Source organism: Protopterus annectens, chromosome 4.part1 (genome assembly GCF_019279795.1).
Source record: "Protopterus annectens isolate FY-2018-M chromosome 4.part1, PAN1.0, whole genome shotgun sequence".
Taxonomy (NCBI): Eukaryota; Metazoa; Chordata; order Ceratodontiformes; family Protopteridae; genus Protopterus; species Protopterus annectens.
Window position 1 is genome coordinate 131,404,877 of NC_056734.1, and position 21,425 is coordinate 131,426,301.

The window sequence follows — 21,425 nt, forward strand, 5'->3', positions numbered from 1 at the left end:
ATTGAGGACATCCAATCGTCCTTGCACAACAGTAGCAGAATGGACTGGACCATAACCATTTCAAACCTTGACTTTTTACATAATGATTCAACTTGATTAGATTCAGTATGGGTCTTGGGTCCCCTGTCTTTTCGGCACTAAAAAGCGGGAGTAGGTTGTGAACCATCTTTGTTCAGTCAGGACCTCTTGGAAGACAACTCTTTGCAGCAGTTTTTGAATTTCTTGTGTTGCTTGCTCCCTCTGACTGGATGGCACATTGGGGAGTTTCTTGTTGGTATTTTGGGGGGGGGGTGTAGTAGCCTCTAGATATTATGCTTAGCACTCCGGGATTTTGAGTCAAGTGGGTCCAGGCTTTTGTGTGCAAAGCAAGTCAACTCCCAACTGCTTCCAGAGATGGGCAGCACTTCAGGAGCACCGATAGTGCTGGTCTGAGAAGGTGCCTCTGAAGCCCTGGTTTTGCAGACCCCCCCACGCCTTTAGGATGGCACCCACCATTAAACCCTCCTCCTCTGCCTTTAGAGGAGGATTCCCCACACGGGTCTTAGAAAGGCCCTTGGGATTTACAAAACCACATTTTCTTGCCTCCATTTTGGTTCCTTGAAAAAGGACGGCTGAGGCAAAGAAAATTTGATTCCTACAGCAGAAAGGGTCTTCCCATCCTTTTCACTGTGCGTGAGTGTATCTCTAACAGATGGCTCAAATAGTGAAGAGCCAAAGGGGGCATTAACAAAAATGCCTTAAAGGGCTCCACAAAATCACATAGCCTTGTCCTGGCATGCCTCCTTAGGGATAGCCCTGAACCAGCAGCTTGTGAATACCTTCCATTGTATGGGACATTAGCCTCATCAAGGAATTGGCAATGGATGACAGAGTGGCCCGCTTGGGAGAAAGTTTCTTGAGCTCCTCCGCTGGTATGGCCTCAGAGAGAAGCTGAAAGTTTTTTGATCAGATCTCTGCAGCTGGGTAAAGTGAGCTAAGTAATTTAATGCCTGCAGCGCAAAAGTGGCTGAGGCATAAATCTGCTTTCCAATCCTGTCCAATGCTCTAGACTCCTTGCTAGGTGGATGGACACTGTCAGTCTCCTCTGCCAGTTCTTTAGTGGCTGCTGCCATCACAATGGCATCAACTGCAGGACGCTTACTCCAAGGTTTTCTGTCAGCTGGTGGAACCAGAAAACTATCTGGGTGCTTGGGAAGGGGCTCAATGGTATCTGGTTCCTTCCATGCCAGTCGAGAAACCAAGTCAACGAGGTCACCCACTGGAGGGGGTCAACCAAGATGCAGATAGGCCCACCCTGAACCCCTCCAAGAGCACAGACTCTTCAGGAGGAGGTTGGGCAGACCATCCACTTTTCTGCTTCAAGATTTCCAGAATGTTTCTGAAGGAGACGTCTTCAGATGGGGATTAGGGGAATCCTTCCCCCTCATCGAAGTCAGTGTCTTCAGTTAATGACTTAATTGGGGAGTCAATGTGCCTCCATTTGCATGTCTTCCTCCTGAAGGACTTCCTCAGTAAGGTACTCTGGGGAAGTATTGGAACAAGGGGATTCCCCCTTGGGTAGGGAGATCCTGGAGACCACTTGGGACGGGTTGACTCAGGACAGACTGAAGGGGTACAGGGGTGGGTTACAGGACAGGAGGTGATGGTTCTCCACTTCAGGAGAAAACCCACTCCACTACTTGAAAGGTCAACAGACCAGGAAAGACTCTCCCTTTCTCCCTCAAAGCTGAAGCCATGAAGGGAAGGTGGCTAGGACTCGCACCAGATCTATGACCTCCAGAGGGAATCGGACCAGAAATATTGAGGGCTGAGGTGCCTAACAGTAGAGACAGCTTCGATAAGGATAGAGCTGATCCCACTCCCCCAGACCCGGCACTGACACCTCAGCTCTGAGATCTGCTCTGCTCCAAGGGGATAGGAACACGGCTGATCAACAGTACCACTGGTACTGAGGAAGGAGGCATCTCTAGCACCAAACCTGACATGTCCCAAAACCTGTAACTCCAAAGTTGAGGGCTGGATCAGAGAAGCAGTCCTGACAGTATGGCCCCAGTAGCCCATGGACCTGATAGGGGATGGAGCCGACACTATCCCCATCTGAATCTGAGCCTTGAGGAATCTCATCATCCTATTCATGTTGGCCTCTGACCAGCTTCTACAGGTCCTGGAAGAAGCCAACGAAGGGGGTCGGGAGTGTTTGGATACAACAGAATGGGTAGGAGACTTGCTCCAAGGTCTCGGATCCAGACCCATGGGATCGGACACAGGAGCCGACAAAGGTGACAACCATCCATCAGTGAGTGGTGATGGACTGAAAGATGCACACACTTCACAATCAGCTTTCAAGTGATCCGTACCTAAACAATATATGCACTCCTTGTGGGCATCTTGATTAGGGATCTTATGCCCACAAATGCAATGTTTGAACCCTGGGGAGGGTTTGTGCGACATGATAGCACCAGAACTAGCCCAAAAGCCCAACAAAAACAAACACTCTAAGGCAAAATAGACAAAACTCTAAGTTATAACGACTTCTCACTATAATATCTTGGAAGGGATTAGGAAGAAGGGCACTGGCCTGAGGGCCTGAAGAAACTCTCTGTTGAGTAAGTTATTGCCAGTAAAGCAGCAGTTTTCCAGAGAATGATGCTGGTCTGCTGTTGCTGCTGGTTCAAAAGGCGGGAGTGTCAACTTTTCAGCACGGTTCAAGTCCCAAGCTGGCAATGGTGGTTTCCTAGGAGGTTTACATTCTCTGATCCCTCTGAGGAACTGCCTGAGTAGATGTGAAACTTTTCCTCACACTCCAAATGACAAACCTTTTCTTTTCCATTTTAGTTCCTTCCTTCTTCTTCTGCTGCGGCTTCAAGGATAATGTCCTGTCCTTAACCCTTGAAAGATCTGATTAGTTGTTGCTATGTGATGTTCCATGCAGTCAGTTGCAAAGTTTTTTAGTTTGGATGCATGATGCTGTAGTTGTTCTGAGTTAACATCAAAGGCATCAGGGGTATGCCCACATTTTGTCCTGAGACATGCTCCTCAGCAATGGGTACCAGTGTTGTTAATGCATATGTCAGACCTTTTTTCCAGCTGAAGGAGTAAATCCACCTTCCATGCAAGTGGGTGGAGTGTCCTTGTGCAGAATTTTTGTTCTGCTTAATATGTCTACAAACATTGCCTGTAACTGATGTTGCAGCTGTGCCAGGTTCCAAAGGTCCAAAGTCATTCTGCATATTCCAATGAATGAGTGCCTCCCTGTTTGTTGCTGATGTACCAGCATGACTGTGGTGTTGTCTGGTCCTATCATCCATCCTCAAATCTGAAAAAATTTCTGATTTTTGATTTGCCATGCCAGTACTGCCATTTTTTTTTTTTGATGCAGGTGTAGCTGGGTGAGAGTGTCCTGAGTCCACACACACGGGGCATGTGAGCCCCCCCATCCCAGGGGGAGGCGCCTGTTGTGATGGTTTGGCAACTCCTGTTTGCATGATTAGTGGTATTTCTGCTTCTTAGGTTAGGTCTGTGTTGGGACCATACCATCTTTTAGGTACCACTGTGTTTTTTCTTTTCTGCAGGCTGCATGTGGGACCAAGATTATGCATGATGCCATGAAGCCCAAGGCCTGCAGAACTTTTCTGATTGATGTTGTTCTGTTTTGTGTTGTTAAAGAGAAAAGAGGAGGTTTTTTGTTTTTTTGCAGTTAGAATGCCATTTGTTTTTTGTTTGTGTCCAATCAATTCACCAAGAATGTCCTTGTTTGGGATGGTATCAGCCTTGACTTTTGAAAAATGACTGTGTATCCCAGGGGTTGTAGCAGTAAATGACCCTTGCAAATCTGTTGTCAGCTTGTTTTTGTGTTGTCTGCTTGTAGCAGGCAGTCCAGGTATGGATAAAATTTTTCCCCTGTAGTCTGCAGTGGGCTTATTACTGATGCCAGGCATTTTATTTTTTTTTGGGACAATGATGTATGTGTTTAAGATGGACAGCCATGAAGGACATCTAACTACACAATTTAATTTTTTTAAGACAAAAGGATAGTAGGCTTAACGATAAAAGAAGAATAAGGACCTAGCTATAGAGAAACCGCACTCAAATACACACATACACATACAAGTAAACTAACTAGGAAGAGAGAGGATCTCCCTTACAGAGTAAACGAAAAAGGAAATGAAAAGATAATGGAAACACTAGAGATGAAATCTGTGACTAAACTGACTACATCTCGTGAGTACAGAGATCCACATTCAGACACTGAAGTGGCAAACGAGACCTGAGGTGCTTTGGTGGGTGTAGTGCATTATGGGTAAGAGGGAGGAACTCGAGAGTCAGATCCAAGTCTGGAGAATGTGGCCAAACTCAGCGGATCGGATCTAAGACCCTATTGTGAGGAGGAATGAGGAGGAGGACAACATCAGATATACATGTTAAACTCTCAGAAACAAGAGAGGAAAAATTCATAAAACAAAACAGCTAACTACAGCCTCTTAGTGAAAAGGACCAGGAGCTGCAAATCCATCACAAGTCATACCCATTCAGTTGCCAATAAAACACTAGAGTACAAAAACAGAACCAAATACAGGAATATTAAGAAAAGAAGAAGTCATGTAGTCACTAATGTTCATCTATCTTGGCCATTGTTATTCTTCAACCATTTGGTTCGGACCCAACCCTCAGATCTGAATTGACCACTATTTTTAGCTTATGGCCACTAAAAATCTCGTGCTCTTCCCTTACCAGTAATGCTCTATCCCCTACATACCTTAGATCTTGTTTGCTAGCTTATAGTACAAAGGGAAAAGTTTGTAACACAATGGAAACCCATATCTGGAGCTCAACATAAGGAACAGTGGCTCCTTTACAAGATATCTTTCTTCCAGAAGCCATTAGTTCAAAAGTAGGGGGTTGATAGGAGGGAAGTTGAAGATGAAATGCTTCTCTCCAAAAAATGAACAACACTAGCCCTCATAATGTGGGCAAAATGGCAAAACACACAACACATAATGGCTTACAAACAACAAACTTCAATAGGAAGGTCATAGGAAAATTAAAATATGCTGGTTTTACTTATAAAGAAGATCTTTAATGAATATGATTCATTTCATTTCATTTTACAATGGATTTCACTTAAAAAAAATTCCTAACACTGAATGTGTGACAGAGTCTTTCAATGTGGAACTTTGAGGAACTTCAAGGAAAGTGAACTTTTTAAGACCCCAAATGAGGTACGTTCCTCATAATGAGGTACACTTGAGAGGTATGAATGGAATGTTATTGTGAGTATATAACTTCTTTATCTGGTGTTCTTGATTTTCATTCATTCCTCAACCACTGGGACAGAGTCCCCCAGCTAGCTGAAGTCCCAGGACTCTACAGAAGGATATTCCAGAGCACAGTTGAGCCAAAGGCTGCTCTTCCCCTCGAGACCAGATCCAATCTGTAAGAAGTAATAAAGGTATGAGGATTAGCCCAAGTAGCAGCTGCAGATATATAATTCATGGAAGCTCTGGATAAAAATACTGAAGATGATGCCATAGACCTGGTTGGATGGGCTCTCAATGGTTTTAGTAAAGAAAGGCATAATTTGTTACAGACAAAAGATATACAATCAGTAAGCCATCTGTATAAGGTTTCCTTTGTGACTGGCTTGCCCAATTTGGAATCCACAAAGGAGACAAACAATTTATCTGTTTTTCTAAAATGTTTTGTTCTATGCAAGTAAAAACACAAATGTCTGAATATCTAGCAAGTGTAACATATATTCACCATTGTTTGTAAAATTTGGAAAGAAAACTAGCAAGTTAATTGGTTTCCTTCTGACACCACCTTAGCAAGGATGATAAGACTGGTTTGTACAGCCTGGTTTATATAGCCAAGCTATCCTTATGAAATATTAAGTATGGAGGTTTAGAAGACAGTGCTTGAAGTTCTAATAGTCTTCCAGCAGAAGTGATGGCGACCAAAAATAGTTTCCAAGTCATAAATTTTAACTTGCATTTAGCTGCTGGTTTGAAAGGTGAATGAATTAGGGACTGTAATACCAAATTTAAATCCTATAGCAAAGTTGGATCAATACCAGGGGATCTCAAAAGAAGGGTACGTGTCAAAAAGGCTTTACAAAGTTTAAATGAAGCCAAGGAGTTTTCAATCTCAACATGAAAATTAGAAATGGCAGCTAGTTGTAGCCTAATAGTTGAGGAGCTGGCTCCTTTGTTGAAAATGGTCACTAAAAACTCAAGGATACTATATACTGGTGCTGTAAGAGGGCCAATATGTTTCTGCTGCACCCAAAAAACAAATCTCTTCCATTTACGTCTGTAAAGTTTCTTTATGGAAACTCTGTGTAAGACAAATATTGAGTAAGTTCTGGATTCTATCTGGTCTGGTGAAGCCTCTTGGATGACTCTTTTCTACCAGCTTTTGCATTTCTGGTGTTGCTGCTTTCTTATGACTGGGTGGAACATCAGGAATTTTGCGTAGACGTGGAGGTAGAAGGGAAAAGGGCATTATATAACTTCTGGAAATAATCCTCTGCACCCATGTATCTTTTGCAATGTCTAGCCAGGCTCCTTGCTGCAGGGATAAATGACCCCCTGATAGCTTCCAGAGGTGAACTGGGCCTCCTTTCAGGAACACTGGTAGGGTCTGTCAAGAGAATGAACCTCTGGACCCCTGGCTCTCCGGGCCTCCTCTGCCACATGGTGTCTTCCATTCAAAGTTCCCCCTCTGCCCCTTGGGGAACCATCTTCACAGGGATCTTGGAATGGACCCTGTGACTTCTAAACCACATTTTCCAACCTCCTTGTTGATTCCTGGAAAAGGTACTTTGAGGGGTGGAAAAACATACTCCCATTACAGAGAGGGTCTTTCCATCTTGCTCACACCTGGCGAGTGTGCCCTTTACTTTAGGGCCAAAAAGAGCTTCTGTCAAAAGATGCATTGACAAAAGAGGACTTGAAATGCTCCGCAAAGTCGTGCAAGCACATCCAGGCATGCCTCCTAACAGAGATCTCTGAACCCGCCGCCCTTGAGGTACCTTCAGCCACATGGGAGATAAGCCTCATGGATGAGTTACTGATCGATAGTAGGGTAGCCAGCTGTGAGGCCACAGAAGACTGAACCTCAGAAGTACTGGTCCCAGAGAGGGAATTTTAAAGATCCTTAAAGAGGACTTGAAATGCTCCGCAAAGTCATGCAAGCACATCCAGGCATGCCTCCTAACAGAGATCTCTGAACCCGCCGCCCTTGAGGTACCTTCAGCCACATGGGAGATAAGCCTCATGAATGAGTTACTGATCGATAGTAGGGTAGCCAGCTGTGAGGCCACAGAAGACTGAACCTCAGAAGTACTGGTCCCAGAGAGGGAATTTTAAAGATCCTTAATCAGATCCCTCTGTAATCTTGTGAAATCTGCCAAATAATTCAGCAATTAGAGAGCAAAGGTCACTGAAGCATATATACACTTCCCAAATTAGTCCAACGTTCTTGACTCCCTGTTAGGGGGATGGACAGAAGATCTTTCTTGGTGCCCATTGCCAAAACCATGGCATCTTCTGGTACTCCCTTGCTCCAAAACTCCCTTCCTGCAGGTGGTGCCAAAATTCGGTCTGGTCTTTTGGGGATTAGCTCAACTGTGTCAGATTCCTTTCATGCTCACTTAGAGATGGAGTCAATGCCCTAGTCAGTGGGTGGAGTCACCCAGGAGGTAGACGGGCAGACCCAAAGGTCTCCAGGAATACCAAATCCTATACAGAAGGGTTATCGATAGACCAACCCCCCCCCTATGCTTAAGGATTGCTAGGACGTCTCCAAATGAGGCTTTTCAGGTGGATATCTTGGGGACCCTTCCCCGTCATCAGAACTGGTATCTTCAGTGACGGACTCCTGGGGGGTGTCCAAGTTCCTCCTCTTCTTGCACTTCCTCTTCCTAGGTACTTCTTTGGGGGGGGTGTTCCGGAGAAGTATTAAAAGAAATAATACTCTGTTGGGTACCCTGAAGACTTTGGGTTGTCTGTCCCTGAGGAGTGGAATGATGGGGCTCAAGGCACAGAGACATATGGGATTCAAAGGGGAGATCCGAGGGAGGAGGAACTGTCCATCCTGCAGAAGCAGAGAATGCTCACTCCACCAACTTAAGGGAAGAATTCCTCGAGGAGAAGGAAGTCAATGGAGCAAAGAAGCCAAGCTTCCATCCCATCAGCTCCCCCTGCCCCGAAGGCAATCCACCAGAGGCATAGTTCAGAGTCGAATTATCCAATGCTGAGGCTCCGAGGGGCAGAGACAGCTCCGACAGCTTCCGAGTCAACTCTAATGCCTCAGATCAGACAGGGATGCTTCAGCTCAGAGAGTCATCCAGCTCAGAAGCACTTGGAGCCAGTGCCTTCAGAGAAGGCCTCAGATCCAAAGATACTATGATCTTTAGATTTGATCCAGATTTTCCCAAGAAACTCGGATCCAAGGGCTCTGAAATGACAAGTCAGACGGGAGAAGGAGCAGAGATTGGTGGTGTAGTACTAGTAAAGGCTTCCTGACCTGTAGGATTTGGAAGAACTTCCATCTGAATCTGCGCCAAGAGAAACTTCATCATTATATGCACATCAGCCTCAGTCAGGCTTCTGGAAGAATGAGATGATATCATGTTGGGTGACCTGGAGTGCCGGCAGATTCCAAAAAAAGAAATGGTACCCGACAGAGTATCTGATCTATGGTGGGAGAGTAATGGGTCCTAGGTAATGGTTTTGGATCCTAATGGATAGAACTCAAGGAAGCTGATTTACTTTCCAATGCTGGCTTCATGGAAGGAGCAGGCATCAGATCTGATTTCTTAAGGTTTTTCTTAGGGGGGGGTCCATCAGATCGGAGGATGGGGTTGAGGACCCAGATGGACTGGAATGCTTACCAGAAAGCTCCTTTTGTTTAGGTTTGGGAAGTTGAGCCACAAATAGAGCTTTAGAGAAAAAGGTAGCAAGCTTTTTAAAATTAGTTTGTTCTTCCTGTCAGTGATGGCCTGAGGATTAAAGGACGTGCAAATTTTGCAATCCATTTGAAGATGTTCAGGGCCTAGGCAATAGACGCATAAGGGGTAAGAGTCAGAAAGCAGTAACCTGTGACTGCATTTCTGACATTTTTTAAATCCTGATGGCTTATCAGACATTATCAAAAACTCAGGAAAATAAAGAAACTTTTTTATATATTTTTTCAGGTAAAGAGAAAGAGAGATACCAACGATGGTATCAAGAATATACTCAACATCTGTAAAAGGGGAAAAAAGATCTACCAATAATGGTAATAAGAAATACACAAAAGTGAAGGAAAGGGAGGCAAGGTAGAAAATACAATACCAGAATTAATATATAAAAGATATATAAAGGGTAAATACAATAAAATTGGACTTCTCTGAAAACCCTACACTAAGCTCGAGAGCTCACAGCAATCACATCCGAACGCAAAAGCGGCAAACAAGATCTGAGGTATGTTAGGGGATAGAGCATTATGAGTAAGGGAGAAGCTTGAGAGTTGGTTAGTGGCCACAAACTGAAAATAATGGCAGAGTCAGATCCAAACCCAACGGTTGAGGAATGAATGAAAATTGACATCAGACTGAACATTTTCTCACACCACAGCTTGTGAACTTTAACCAAAATACATATCAAAGTCAGTCAGTAACAGCACACTCTCCAGAGTCTGAAATACCACTGATCATAGTTCCAGTCCAGCTTACATGGAACAAAGGTATATTCCAGCTTCTAACTAACTCATCTAAAACAACTATGCAGAAAACAGCCACAATGCTTTTACAACTCATCCAGTGCCTGACCTATCTGGATAACATTCAAATCATCTCTGTATATGACATCTTGTTGTACCCATGAAGAGCTCCAAACACATTTGAAGTGAAAAGAAAAATGTCACTCCATAGCTTCCAAGAGTAAAAGTATTGGATAAATAAAGGAACATTGTCTCAGCTGCAGAGTAACACTTAAATTAATTCAAGTGATGGATTTAAATGAGGCAGTTTGTCATATTATCTCAACTATTTGTGATTTCAAAAGAACACCAGAATGAAGCCAAAGCGAATAAAATATCATAGCCACCTGGACAAACACAGAAAAGTATCAAGTTCAACAAGCATACATCAAAATGGGCACAAGCCACTCAGTAAAGTTCCAAGTGACTAAAACCAATACAAGTATGATCAAGCTTGAGAAAGCATAAATCAAGATGCAGCCAGGCTGTTCGGGAAAAGTAGACAATGAATAAAATAAAAAAAAAAATTGACAGAATTTGATCACCAACAGCTATGTGCTGCCACCTTGAATTAATCATAAAAACATTAGGTATAAAGAGATAACAAACTGAAGCTGTATTCACCAAGAGTTAACCTAATGACAGCCATCTGTGCAGACAATGGCATGCCAAAAAAAATCCATCTTGTACAATGACATCATCTAGATGTCTTGCAGTACAATGAACTTGTTCCATCTTAAAGTTGCTATCAGCTATCTCATATACTAAACGTGTCCTGAAAACATTGGATCTAAAATAGGATGGAAGTTTTTAGTCTGCTTTGGAGAAAGAAAGCAAAGGTAAAACCCATTGTCTTTCTTCAAAAACAGAAACAGGCCCTGTGATCCCCTTATGAAGTTTAGGCCTGTTTAAGAGCTTTGTAGAAAATACCTGGTCCCTAAGCAAAAGACCCAATAGCTTTACGATGTAGTTATCCTTGATCATATCAAGCAATGAAAGAAACTTTGTTGAAGGCTTTCCAAACTGGAGCAAACTTGAACTCACCCTCCGTGGGCAATCCTACTTGGCAGTTTAGTGCAAAGGGTTAAAGCTATCAGTTGCAAATGAACTTTCACCTGAAGTTTCCAATTTGGCACACTCACTTTCCACATGCAAACATTGGAAATATGAGTGAGTCACTGAAAATAGGTATGTGTGTCTGTGGGCTTTTTTAATTAATAACAATAAATAAATCCATTATTGAATTAAATTAAAATTAAATACCAGAAGCCAATCAGGATTATGACTGTTAGACTGGTGAAGCCACCCTCCTTAGGGACTTTATGAGCATAGAGGAATAAAGGACATGCTGTCTGATCCTTGTGGAATCTCTTCAATCTAGGGGGGGGGGCTCTTCTTGGAGAACTAGTATGGCAAATAACAGAAATGAGACAGTGGTATTATAGAAATCCTTCACAGGGGTCAGTGTTAATTTCTTCCTTTGATGGCCCTTAATCAAATCATGGGAGGCTGGCCAACAAATACTTTGCACGGCATCCATAACAGCATGCCTATGCTCATCCTTAAAGGAAGGAAGCCTACACAACATCTTCTAGTGTAGACAAATTCTTAATTCTTAATCCTGGTGCCCTGCTCCAGTATCAACACAATCATAATTACATGTGGCCAAGGGCGCCCGCAGGCAGTTGCAAGGGGGTGCATTTGCACCCCCCTGGAACCAGCTGACCAGGAGATTCATTTTCTTTTAAATAAAAAAAAAAAATTTAAAGGGTTTTCTACTTTAAGAACACCCTTTGTATCCAGTCGCACAGACGCTTCTGCTTTTGTGCGACTGACGGTTTACATCTTCATCATCTGCTCCTGCGCAATTTGAATTTGAGAAGACGTGTGGACTACGGATGAAGTTACAAGTGAGAGGTAAGTGTGTGCATGCGTGTGTGTGTTTAAATGTTTAAGAGATTAAGAGGTGTGTGTCAGTATGAGAAATAGATAGGGGCATTACCATAAACAAATAAATGGAGATAACTATTTAAAAAAAGATCAGTCATGCTTCACTCAGAGGTACTTTCAGTTAGTAATGCTTGCTGCTTGAGCACCCATTCTTCTTGGTAGCATGGCTAGAAAGGAGAAACAAAAGGCTGCTTTAGTTGCACGCTTGCCTGAGGCCATTGAATGTTCATAACATACATTTTCGTCACTCAAAGAGCATCAGGCTTATTGGTTGTCTGGACCTCAAACAGTTGCCAATGAACTTTCTCGTAAAACAGACGGACAGTGTTTCTTTCATTATGTGGTATACAATCTTTTTCAGCAAAGCTTCTGATGAAACAGGCGCCATAGAAAGTGTTCTTATCCTTGTAGGTGTCCTTATGTAACACATCAGTAAAAACAACATGTTTATTTTGTAATGGATTGTGCTTCTTTTGTTCTCTGTACAATATGGGCAATTAAAATGTATGTAAATATCATGAGTGAGGATCACTGGCTCACACAGGGGAGCTTAAAGAAGCAAAAACAGTCTCTCTGACAAAGTAATGTTTGCAAGGCTGAATGATTTTCTTTCATGGTCTATTCTTTGTTAGCACCAAGGCTGTGCGAATGAAAACTGGAGCTGAATTTAAGTCGTTGTTTAAAGTATTCTGGTAATTCACTAGCATCACTTAAGCTTGGTTCAGTCTTGCTCGTTTGTTACTTTTATATTGGTGAGACAGGTAGAAATCTCCACCCTGGAATAATGCAGTATCTGCATGACAGTAAACACAATTCTTCTGATACCTCAATAGCCAAGCATTTTGTTGAATTTCATAATCTACAGTGAAATAATTTTAGATTAAAGATTGTGTACAATCTTCCTTTGAAATGACAAACTGGAAAATATATTTCACTGCAGTACACAAATAACCCACGACAAGAACAATTACTTGCTTAAGTGCTGTAGTATCCACTTTTGTCTCACACCATGCCATACTGTTAAAATTAGTTACTACAGATGTACAGGAAAGCCTAATGGAAGCTGTATTCACCCAGATAGAGCTTGGCACCAGAGTTTGGTTTAGACATCTAAGATAGGCAGTGCAATAGCACAGTTCTCACAATGCTATTCTTCCTTATGGAGGTAGATTGCTACTACTGTAGATTTACACATTACCATGTGGGACATCTTCATTATTTTAAAAATAACTGATTCTTATACAGTTTTAATATAATATACAAAACAGCCTGTCATTATTATACTGCACATATTCACAATATTTCTACTGTGCATGGTTTGAATATCTGCTTATTTTAATTATTCTAACATCAACATATTCCAGTGATCACAGCGCAAACCACACATTCAAAAATAATGAAATATTAAAAAGTAGAACTAATTAAGGAAACCAATATAGCACTGCTGTGATCTCTGGAATATCCTGGCATTAGGATGCACATTCTCGGTTGATAAGAAAACATACAAACTGGCAAGAAGCCAAAAAGGAACAGAAGTAATATGTTTGTAATGCATTATTGCCATTGGTGGATTCATGTGATGTGCAAGAGCACTGCAAATTTATTCTTTCTGGAGAGAGCTCCATGTGCTATACTATTTCATGGTCAGATTAAGGATAGCAGTTTGCTACTGATCACATTCATTGGTACCATATCACTTCCTGTCATTGTTATCAAAATATATCTCAAGTAAAGCGGTGGTGTATTTCATCCTGGTTTTGTCAAAATTATTGTTCTGTAAATTGTTTATTTTGCTGCTTTGTGATGTATCACTGTCTGAAATTATTATTCTGTTACTTGTACTTTCATTCATCCTTTGTTCCCCAGATAATAACAGTTCTTAGTTTTATTTGTATTTATATACGTTTTGTACCACTATCTTCTAAATTATCACAGCTTTCCCAGGCAACAAGACCTCTGTCCTCTCACCAGATCTCTTTTGCTATATGTTATAGTCATTATCTGTGATAGAAAATGGCCTTAGGCTACTGTTCATAATTCAGTGTTTTTTTTGTTTGTCTTACTAAGCTTGCCATTCTTGATATTCCTTATTTTTCTGACTACACTATTTGGGTTTGTTTGTCTCAGTTTTCCTTATAACAAATTTTGTAACTGTTTTGGTTCAGCAGCATTCATCTTTGGCTTTCAGGTCTAGGTGGTCCATTCTATTGAATTAGATTGCACTAAGATGTGGCAGTCCTTCACTTCAGTGCAATGCATGTGGTCTCAGGCTTCCTCCCCTGCTAGCATCAAGGCGAGTCTAGTGAGTTAGATTCCAGATATTTCCGTTAGTGGTCCTAGACTTTCTTCACCAGGTTCCTTTCAGGTCCCATTTTCTTGCGGACAGCAAGGTTGGCCCTGAAGCTGCTGTCTTTAAAACTCTCTCTCTGGTGGCAATACCATCAGTGTTGTCAAGACCAGAATGATCAGGGGTCACACTGGCATCAGAACTGAGAATCCACTCTTTACATGTTAATGTAGAGTTTGTCCTGATAACAGATACATTGTTTGGTGATTTGAGGCGTAAGAGCCCTGTGAGAATGTTACTGACCGCGATGACAGAGAAAGAGAGGTAGGAGTGTGAATGTGTGTGTGTGTGGGGGGGGGGGGGTCATACCGTGTAATTATCCAGATTTTTGCCTCATATTTTCGGTTTCTTTCTCATAAAATTGTGTTTTCTGGCAAATCATTGAGGACTGAACTCAGAAAATAATGGCAGACATTTGAGCTTTAGAATTCATATCTTTCAGAAAATTCATATTAATGCAAAACATGTTGTTCTATCCACTTTTTAAGGAGGTAGGGGGATGAATGTGTGTGACTCATACCTCTCAACTGTACAGATTTTCACAGAATGTCCAGATTTATGCATGATATTTTTGGCCTGTTCCTCATAAAAATTCTGTTTTTGACAAATCACTGGGATGAGCTAAGGATTAAAGTTTTTAAATAAATGACATGCATTTGAGTTTCAGACATGATATCCTTCAGAAAATATATTCTAACACAAATCCTGTTATTCTAGCAACTTTCTAAATGTGTCCCTAGTTTGGGGAGTGTGTGTGTGTGTGTGTGTGTGTGTGTGTGTGTGTGTGTGTGTGTGTGTGTGTGTGTGTGTGTGTGAGAGAGAGTGTGTGTGTGTGTGTGTGTGTGTGTGTGTGTGTGTGTGTGTGTGTATAAAAGGGAGGTAGCATACCCCTCAGCTGTCCAGGTTTTTGAAGAATGTCCAGATTTTTGCCCCATATTCCTCCTAAAAAGGATTGAAGTTGCTAAATAGATTTAGACATCATATCCTTTAGAAAAATGCATACCAACACAAATTCTGTTATTCTAGCAATTTTATAAATTCATGAAAGCAATATTTATAATCTGTCCCTGTTTATTTTAGGATTTGTCCAGAGGTGTGTGTGTGTGTGTGTGTGTGTGTGTGTGTGTGTGTGTGTGTGTGTGTGTGTGTGTGAGAGAGAGAGAGGCAGACAGAGTGAGAGACAGAGAGAGAGAGAGAGACAGATGCCCTAGTTAGATCTAGCAGGTGGAATTTATTTTCAAGTGCATTTTCAAGGAATTGTGAACTTCAAGGGAAGCAAAGGTTACTGTTGCTCATGCTAAGTCTACTTAAAATGTGCAACTGTTTTGTTTAGCAAACGGTATCATTACTGTGGTATAGAACTTTAAAGCAGTGTTAGTACAGCAGGTAGCATACTTGCATCTTGATGCTAAGGGCTGTAGGTTCTATTCCTACAGCATGTACATTTGCAGTTTAAGGGGGTATGGTACTGCAGTCCTTACTGTGGTGGTGGTGCTGCGGTAGCATTGTCGCCTCACAGTAAGACGTTGTCCTGTTCGATTCTCAGCTAGAGCGTCTTCTGTGTGGAGACATGCATGAATGGGCGTACCTTCGTTGAAGGTTGTGCGTCAGGGGCCGGCAACTCGGCATGTAAAAATCTACTGTCAATCATTAGCGGATCAGAGTTCCGCTCTGGCGACCCCTAACCGGGAAAAGCTGAAAGACACAACAACATGGTACTGCAGTCCTTAGTATGCTCTCCTTTGGATGAGACATCTAATAACTATGAACCTGTTCAGCTCTGTTGCAATATACTACCATTTCTTTTAATGTAACATAGGCAATTTATTCTTCAAGGGCAACAGACACAGAATTTGTAAATGAAACACTGAAATATAAAGTTGTTTTCTAGCAACAACCTCTTCATTGGTTTCAGATCTCTTTAATGTGGAATTATTCAGATGACTTACTTGCAGAGTGTCTGCATATTGATTTATATTGGTGGATTGTATGACAGAAGTTTTAAGTGGCCCTTTATGGTTGAAATGTTCTGAATTGGGCAGGTTGTCATTATTGGTTCATATGATTTATTTCATTGTTTAAAGAAAAAATGTTCAGAACTATAAATTTAAAACACACTCTAACAAGTGGTGCTGTACAAGGGATATAATTCAATTATTATATAGCATAATTAATACAATCAGGAAAGTGAATCAAAGAACTTTTGCATGGTTCTAAAAATGTGTGCAAGGAGCCCATGATTTGTCCAAAGGTAAACTTACCCTGCCACTGGCCAGATGCATTTTCTTTGAATGTGGGTTTCAATGCTGTTTCAGTGAATGGTAGAGAAGTTTTAATGCCAAGTCTGTTTTCACTGTAAGACTATTGCTTTGTTTAGGTTTAGTAAATGTCTCCGTGTTTGTGCTATAAAATTTGAAATAAAAGTTGTAAATGAAATCCAAATATCTGTAATCATTGTAGAAGTAAAGCATTAAATAGTATGCACACAGAGATATAAACAGTGTCTATGACAAATGGGGAGAAATATCCAAGTAATGGGACACTGAAATGGCTGCGTAGATGGGGTGGGGGGTGAGTGGGCAGGGGGGCTGTGTGGGCAGAGGGGGTGGGGCTGCGTGAGTTTGCACCCCCCTGCAAAAAATCCTGCGGGCTTCCTTGCATGTGTCTACTATAAAATCTACCGTAGAAACTAGGCAAGGGTCTTTTCTAAATTTTCACTGCCTGCTCCAGTAGGGAGGGCTATAACCTGAACACCAAAAATAAAACAATTACAAGATTACAATGTTTCCATGTGGAAGAGGACAGCATCTTTCCTGCTTTGCCCAAAACCTTATAATTCTTACCACTTAGTAAAATCTAGTGGTACTGTGATATAGCTATACCAAAGAGATTACACAAGTGTCTGCCTCAGGATTAGTAGTCAGGATGTCACTCCATTCTTCTGGGAGATAACAGATCGCTTCTTCATCCACTAGGAAGGCCAATGCTAAGTCCAGATGTTTCGAGGCTTCAGACTTTGCAATCTTGGGGAAAGAATCTAAGAGGAATTACCAAAGTTCCTCAGTCTTCTTACCTAGATACTGGTTAAGGTGCTTTTAAGGATGAAGGCAGAGACGTATCAGACAGTTCACAGTGGACGTTATCAGCTAAATGTTCTTACAAGGGAAAAAGCTAGAGCAGTGGAAGTCTCATTCTTGCTGGTCTCAAACAGTGACCTCCGGATCCTCTAAATTCCATTCCCAGGACAATGTGAAGGTGGTAGACCCTTTCCCTTCACTCTTGGGGTCCCACTCTTACCTAGTAGACAAGGCTCTCACTGTGCAACAGGTGAATGCTAGATGTCAGAAAATAGGGTTCTCTAAGGTAGGGCTTGGTTCCAACAGATTAGTGGACAGCCTAGCAACATTGCCAATTCATATTGCCAAACGTCATGCTCACACCACATGTGAGGTGGCCAGGTGGTGTTATGTTCAATATGGGTCTCTTAAAGATGGTCAAATTTACAAATCAGATGTAGTATATGGAACAGGACCTGTACCAAATCTATCAATACTTTAATTTCCATGTAATGATTTAATGTTTATTTGTAGGAGTTTAAGTCCACCTGCTCCCCGCAGATACCCTGGATCTTAACTTCAAATCTATCTGAAGAGGCTTCCATTGTACCATGTTTAAATGTATACGGTCTTCCATACATTTGTACATGCTTAGAATGTCAATATTGAAGCATGATGGGTGCTGGGGCTGAGACCCCTACACAGGAGATGTATGGGGACGGGCTTACTTCTTTGTATTGCTTGAATGAAACTTTCCTTCAGTATACCAAGACATTCTAGTCAGTCCATGTTTTACAATTTTCCAGTGTGACGTGTTTTACACTGACAAAACAGTAGACCTGATGTTGTCTTTAATGACCATTCCTCAACATGGAAGGACAGAAAAAGACAACACAGATTTGTCATTACGGTGAGTACATAACTTTTGTTTATGTACTTATCATAATGCTGGATCCTTTCATCTGCATCCATCTGATATGATTGATGGGTTCTCAAACCAAGTCTTCAAAACTAGTGCTTCAGCCTTGAGCCCATTTAAATTTTATTTTCCCATAATGCACTGGTTGTTGCCAAGAAATAAACTCAAGTTCTTTAAACATATTAGCTGAAATAGTCTGAAATGTACTTCAGGTCCTACAAAACAGCAATTTGGATGGGGGAAGGAGGGAGGCTGTCAAAGCAGATGGATGTGGATGACATGATCCAGCATTATGGCAAGTATATAACTATCATATCCTATTCATCCCATCTGTTTGACCCAACTGATGATCAGAATACACAGCTACTGGACACCTAGGTAAAATTATGCCACGACAACTTTGAGGACAGTGGCGCCAAAGAAAGCCCCAGGCCTTTAGGTAGCATCCAATTTGTAATCCTTAGCAACGATGTGCAATATAGGCCAAGTTACTGTTACTTAAATCTCATCATTTGTGGAATTTCTAAAGAACACTGTGGCAACAGTAATAGATTACATGGAATAGGCTTTGGGTCTGCATATAAAGGAGCGATTGAGAGCTGTGTAAACATACAATATATAATCAGAAAGCCACCTGGAAAGTTTCACAATTTTAAACTAAGTTTAATAGCTGCAAGTGAAACAAAGAATTGCAAGTCCTTCCTAAAGGGCTTTGTTCTATGCAAGTAAAACCTCATCTGCCTATGTACATGAAAGGTTATGTAAAGTATATTCACCTTTACTGGAATACTGGTAAATGGATAGGTTGCTTTATGTTTGCATCAGAAGCCACCATGAGAATAAATGAGGGGTTAAGTACATAAAGACACCTTATTCTTGTGCAAAAAAACAAGTAAAAAAAAAAAAAAAAAAAAAAAAAAACTCAGGAGGGGCACTTAGCTTTGTGGAGGTGACAATTTATGCCCGAATGCTATTGTAGTAAACAAGACCAGAGGAAGCTTCACACACACTAGTGAATTATGGGAAAACACAATTTACAGGTGCTTGAGGCTGGTGCATTACCTTTGCTGGCTTGGATCCAACAAGCTTCAAAAATCGTATCAGACAGACAGGATGAACAGGATCTTGCCACTTCAACGTACTGTGCACTAGACAACAGTTATAAGATGAGTTGACTCTCAACCAGTTATGATTCAACTACTTTCAAGAAACTCCTAATGGGGGAGAGTTAGTAAAGGCAACACAGGATGCAAGGTCCAAGATATTTGTCAGAGGTGACCTGCTGTGTTCCTTTCATGAGCTGTGTGCACTATACCACTCACTAGCTAACAAGGAGTCTTGGACTGGCAAGAGAACATCATGGGTGAACTTAACAGGAGGAGGATGTTGCAATGGCTAGGGACTAATTCCCTCATCTTCTATCACTGCTCATTCCTAGCCTGGGATCATGTAAGGATCCCAGCAGTCAATCCTTGCACTAAGCACCAGGACTGAGTTGAAAGCCTGGCACTGAACACCTCACGTCACGTTCTTCCAAGCAGTAGAGGTAGTACTGATGTGCGCCCTGGCTCTTGATATGGTGAAAGCAAAATATTTTGAAGGTTTCAGAGTTTTAGTCAATGAATACAGGGAATTTTCCACAATGAATGTAAAGCTACCTATGTATACTGTGTGAGCAACAAAAAGGGATCCAGGTGACTGTAAAGCTTTACTACCCCAACACAATGTTAATGGTTTGAGATGGCAGAAAGTGTCTGTTACCCCAAAACAATGTTAATGGTTTGAGATGGCAGAAAGTGTCTGTTCCTCCAAGCATGGAATGAGAGAAATTTTTGAAAACTATGCACAGCTGGGATATCAGAAGAGAAAATTCTATCAGTCACCTATTGCAGAAGGCCTCCAAAGTCAAACCAAATATACTACATATAAAATCAAAAAAGAAAGGATTTCTTACCAGCTCCGATGCATGGACTCCATGATGGCAGTTTATATGGTGTAGTGAAGCTGTAAAATACACTGACATCTTTTGGGAACAGAAATTCCACAAACTTTGCATTCTTAAAAACATATTTCTTGCAGCTGAGGATGGAAACAGCTTGTTCAGAAATATGGACAATTTTTCCAGTAATTAAGGAAACTGCTACAGCAAAAATATCCTGTGGAAGTAAAACAGAAAACATTTTAACACTAGCACTTGCCCTGATGCAATTTCAAAAAGTATGAGAAGTAAGAAGTTTTTCTCAAATAATTTTTTTAAAAAGTTTACATACACTGATAAATCAAAATATCCACCCTTATGTATGCATGTATGGCTACATACATGTACCTAAACTGAAGTACAATACAAAGAATAAAGGAAAAAAAACAACATGGCAAAATAGCCATTACATAACTTACCACAGTTAATACAATAAGATTAAATAGATTACAATAACTGAAAAGAGACTTTCTTGGCAAATAATGAATTTTAACAATTCTAGTGAGATGCAATGATTCCTAGTAATGGTGGTGGGGGTACCTTAATGGGTTTGGAAGCTACCACTGGAAACTGGAACACGTATTATGTGTTAGCAAGGTAAGTGGCCTCATTTGTGCACCCCTTTCAGTTATGACTCGGACAACAAGGACAATGCAAGAACAGTATTTAATGCAGAGTAACAACTTAGTATAGCCAATCAGGTGGAATGTTTCTGGAAGGTGGGAGAGAACTGTAGTGTCCAGAGAAAACCTACAAGGACATGGGGGGGAAACAACTCCACACAGGCAGTAACAGGAGGTGGAGACTGAATCCTGGATGTAAAAGAACCTACTGCACCTATCGAAAAAAGCAGGGGAAGTTCCCAGATGCTCTTACCAAATTTCCCCTAGTAGTATAAATACCACCTTGAGTATCCTCTGAAAAGAGGCTATTAGCTAGTATGACTAACTTGGTCAACAAAGGATAAAGAAGTTAAAAATAAAATGAGAATCAAGCAGAGTGCGTAAACACCACTACCAAATGCACTACAGTATCACCTTGAACAGATTAAGTCACATGATATACCATATAGCACACTATTTAGAATTGATCATAAGCCTTTTGAATGTAATAGTTAGGTATTCCCTTGTAGCTCCTGACATGCTATATTAAAACAGGTCACTTCATTAACACAATACAGCGGCATCTAGAATTCTCTATTTTTAAAAAATAGAGCACAGAAAACTTGCAATAAAAATTAAAAGTTATGTACTTACCGTAACTTGGTATCTGTGTTGTCCATTTTCATTCTTCATCATGAATGGGTCACAGATCTGACCCTCGGATCCAACTTGGCCGCATTTCTACAGATTAGGCTCCAAGTCTTTAGCTCCTCCCTGTTCCCCTAATGCTCTAGCTACCCTTTACCCAGCCTTCTCAGACTGATTTTGCTGC

The 21,425-nt window shown here is 41.3% G+C and overlaps 1 protein-coding gene across 1 annotated transcript in view; it reads right to left on the bottom strand.

Annotated features, from left to right (window-relative positions):
* PER2 (period circadian regulator 2) overlaps nt 1–21,425 on the bottom strand; it is a 1,339,110-nt gene that overhangs the window by 1,141,238 nt on the left and 176,447 nt on the right. The window contains exon 7 of the mRNA XM_044070032.1: nt 19,968–20,169. Coding sequence (XP_043925967.1) covers nt 19,968–20,169 — 202 coding nt within the window. The remainder of the gene's footprint in view (nt 1–19,967; nt 20,170–21,425) is intronic.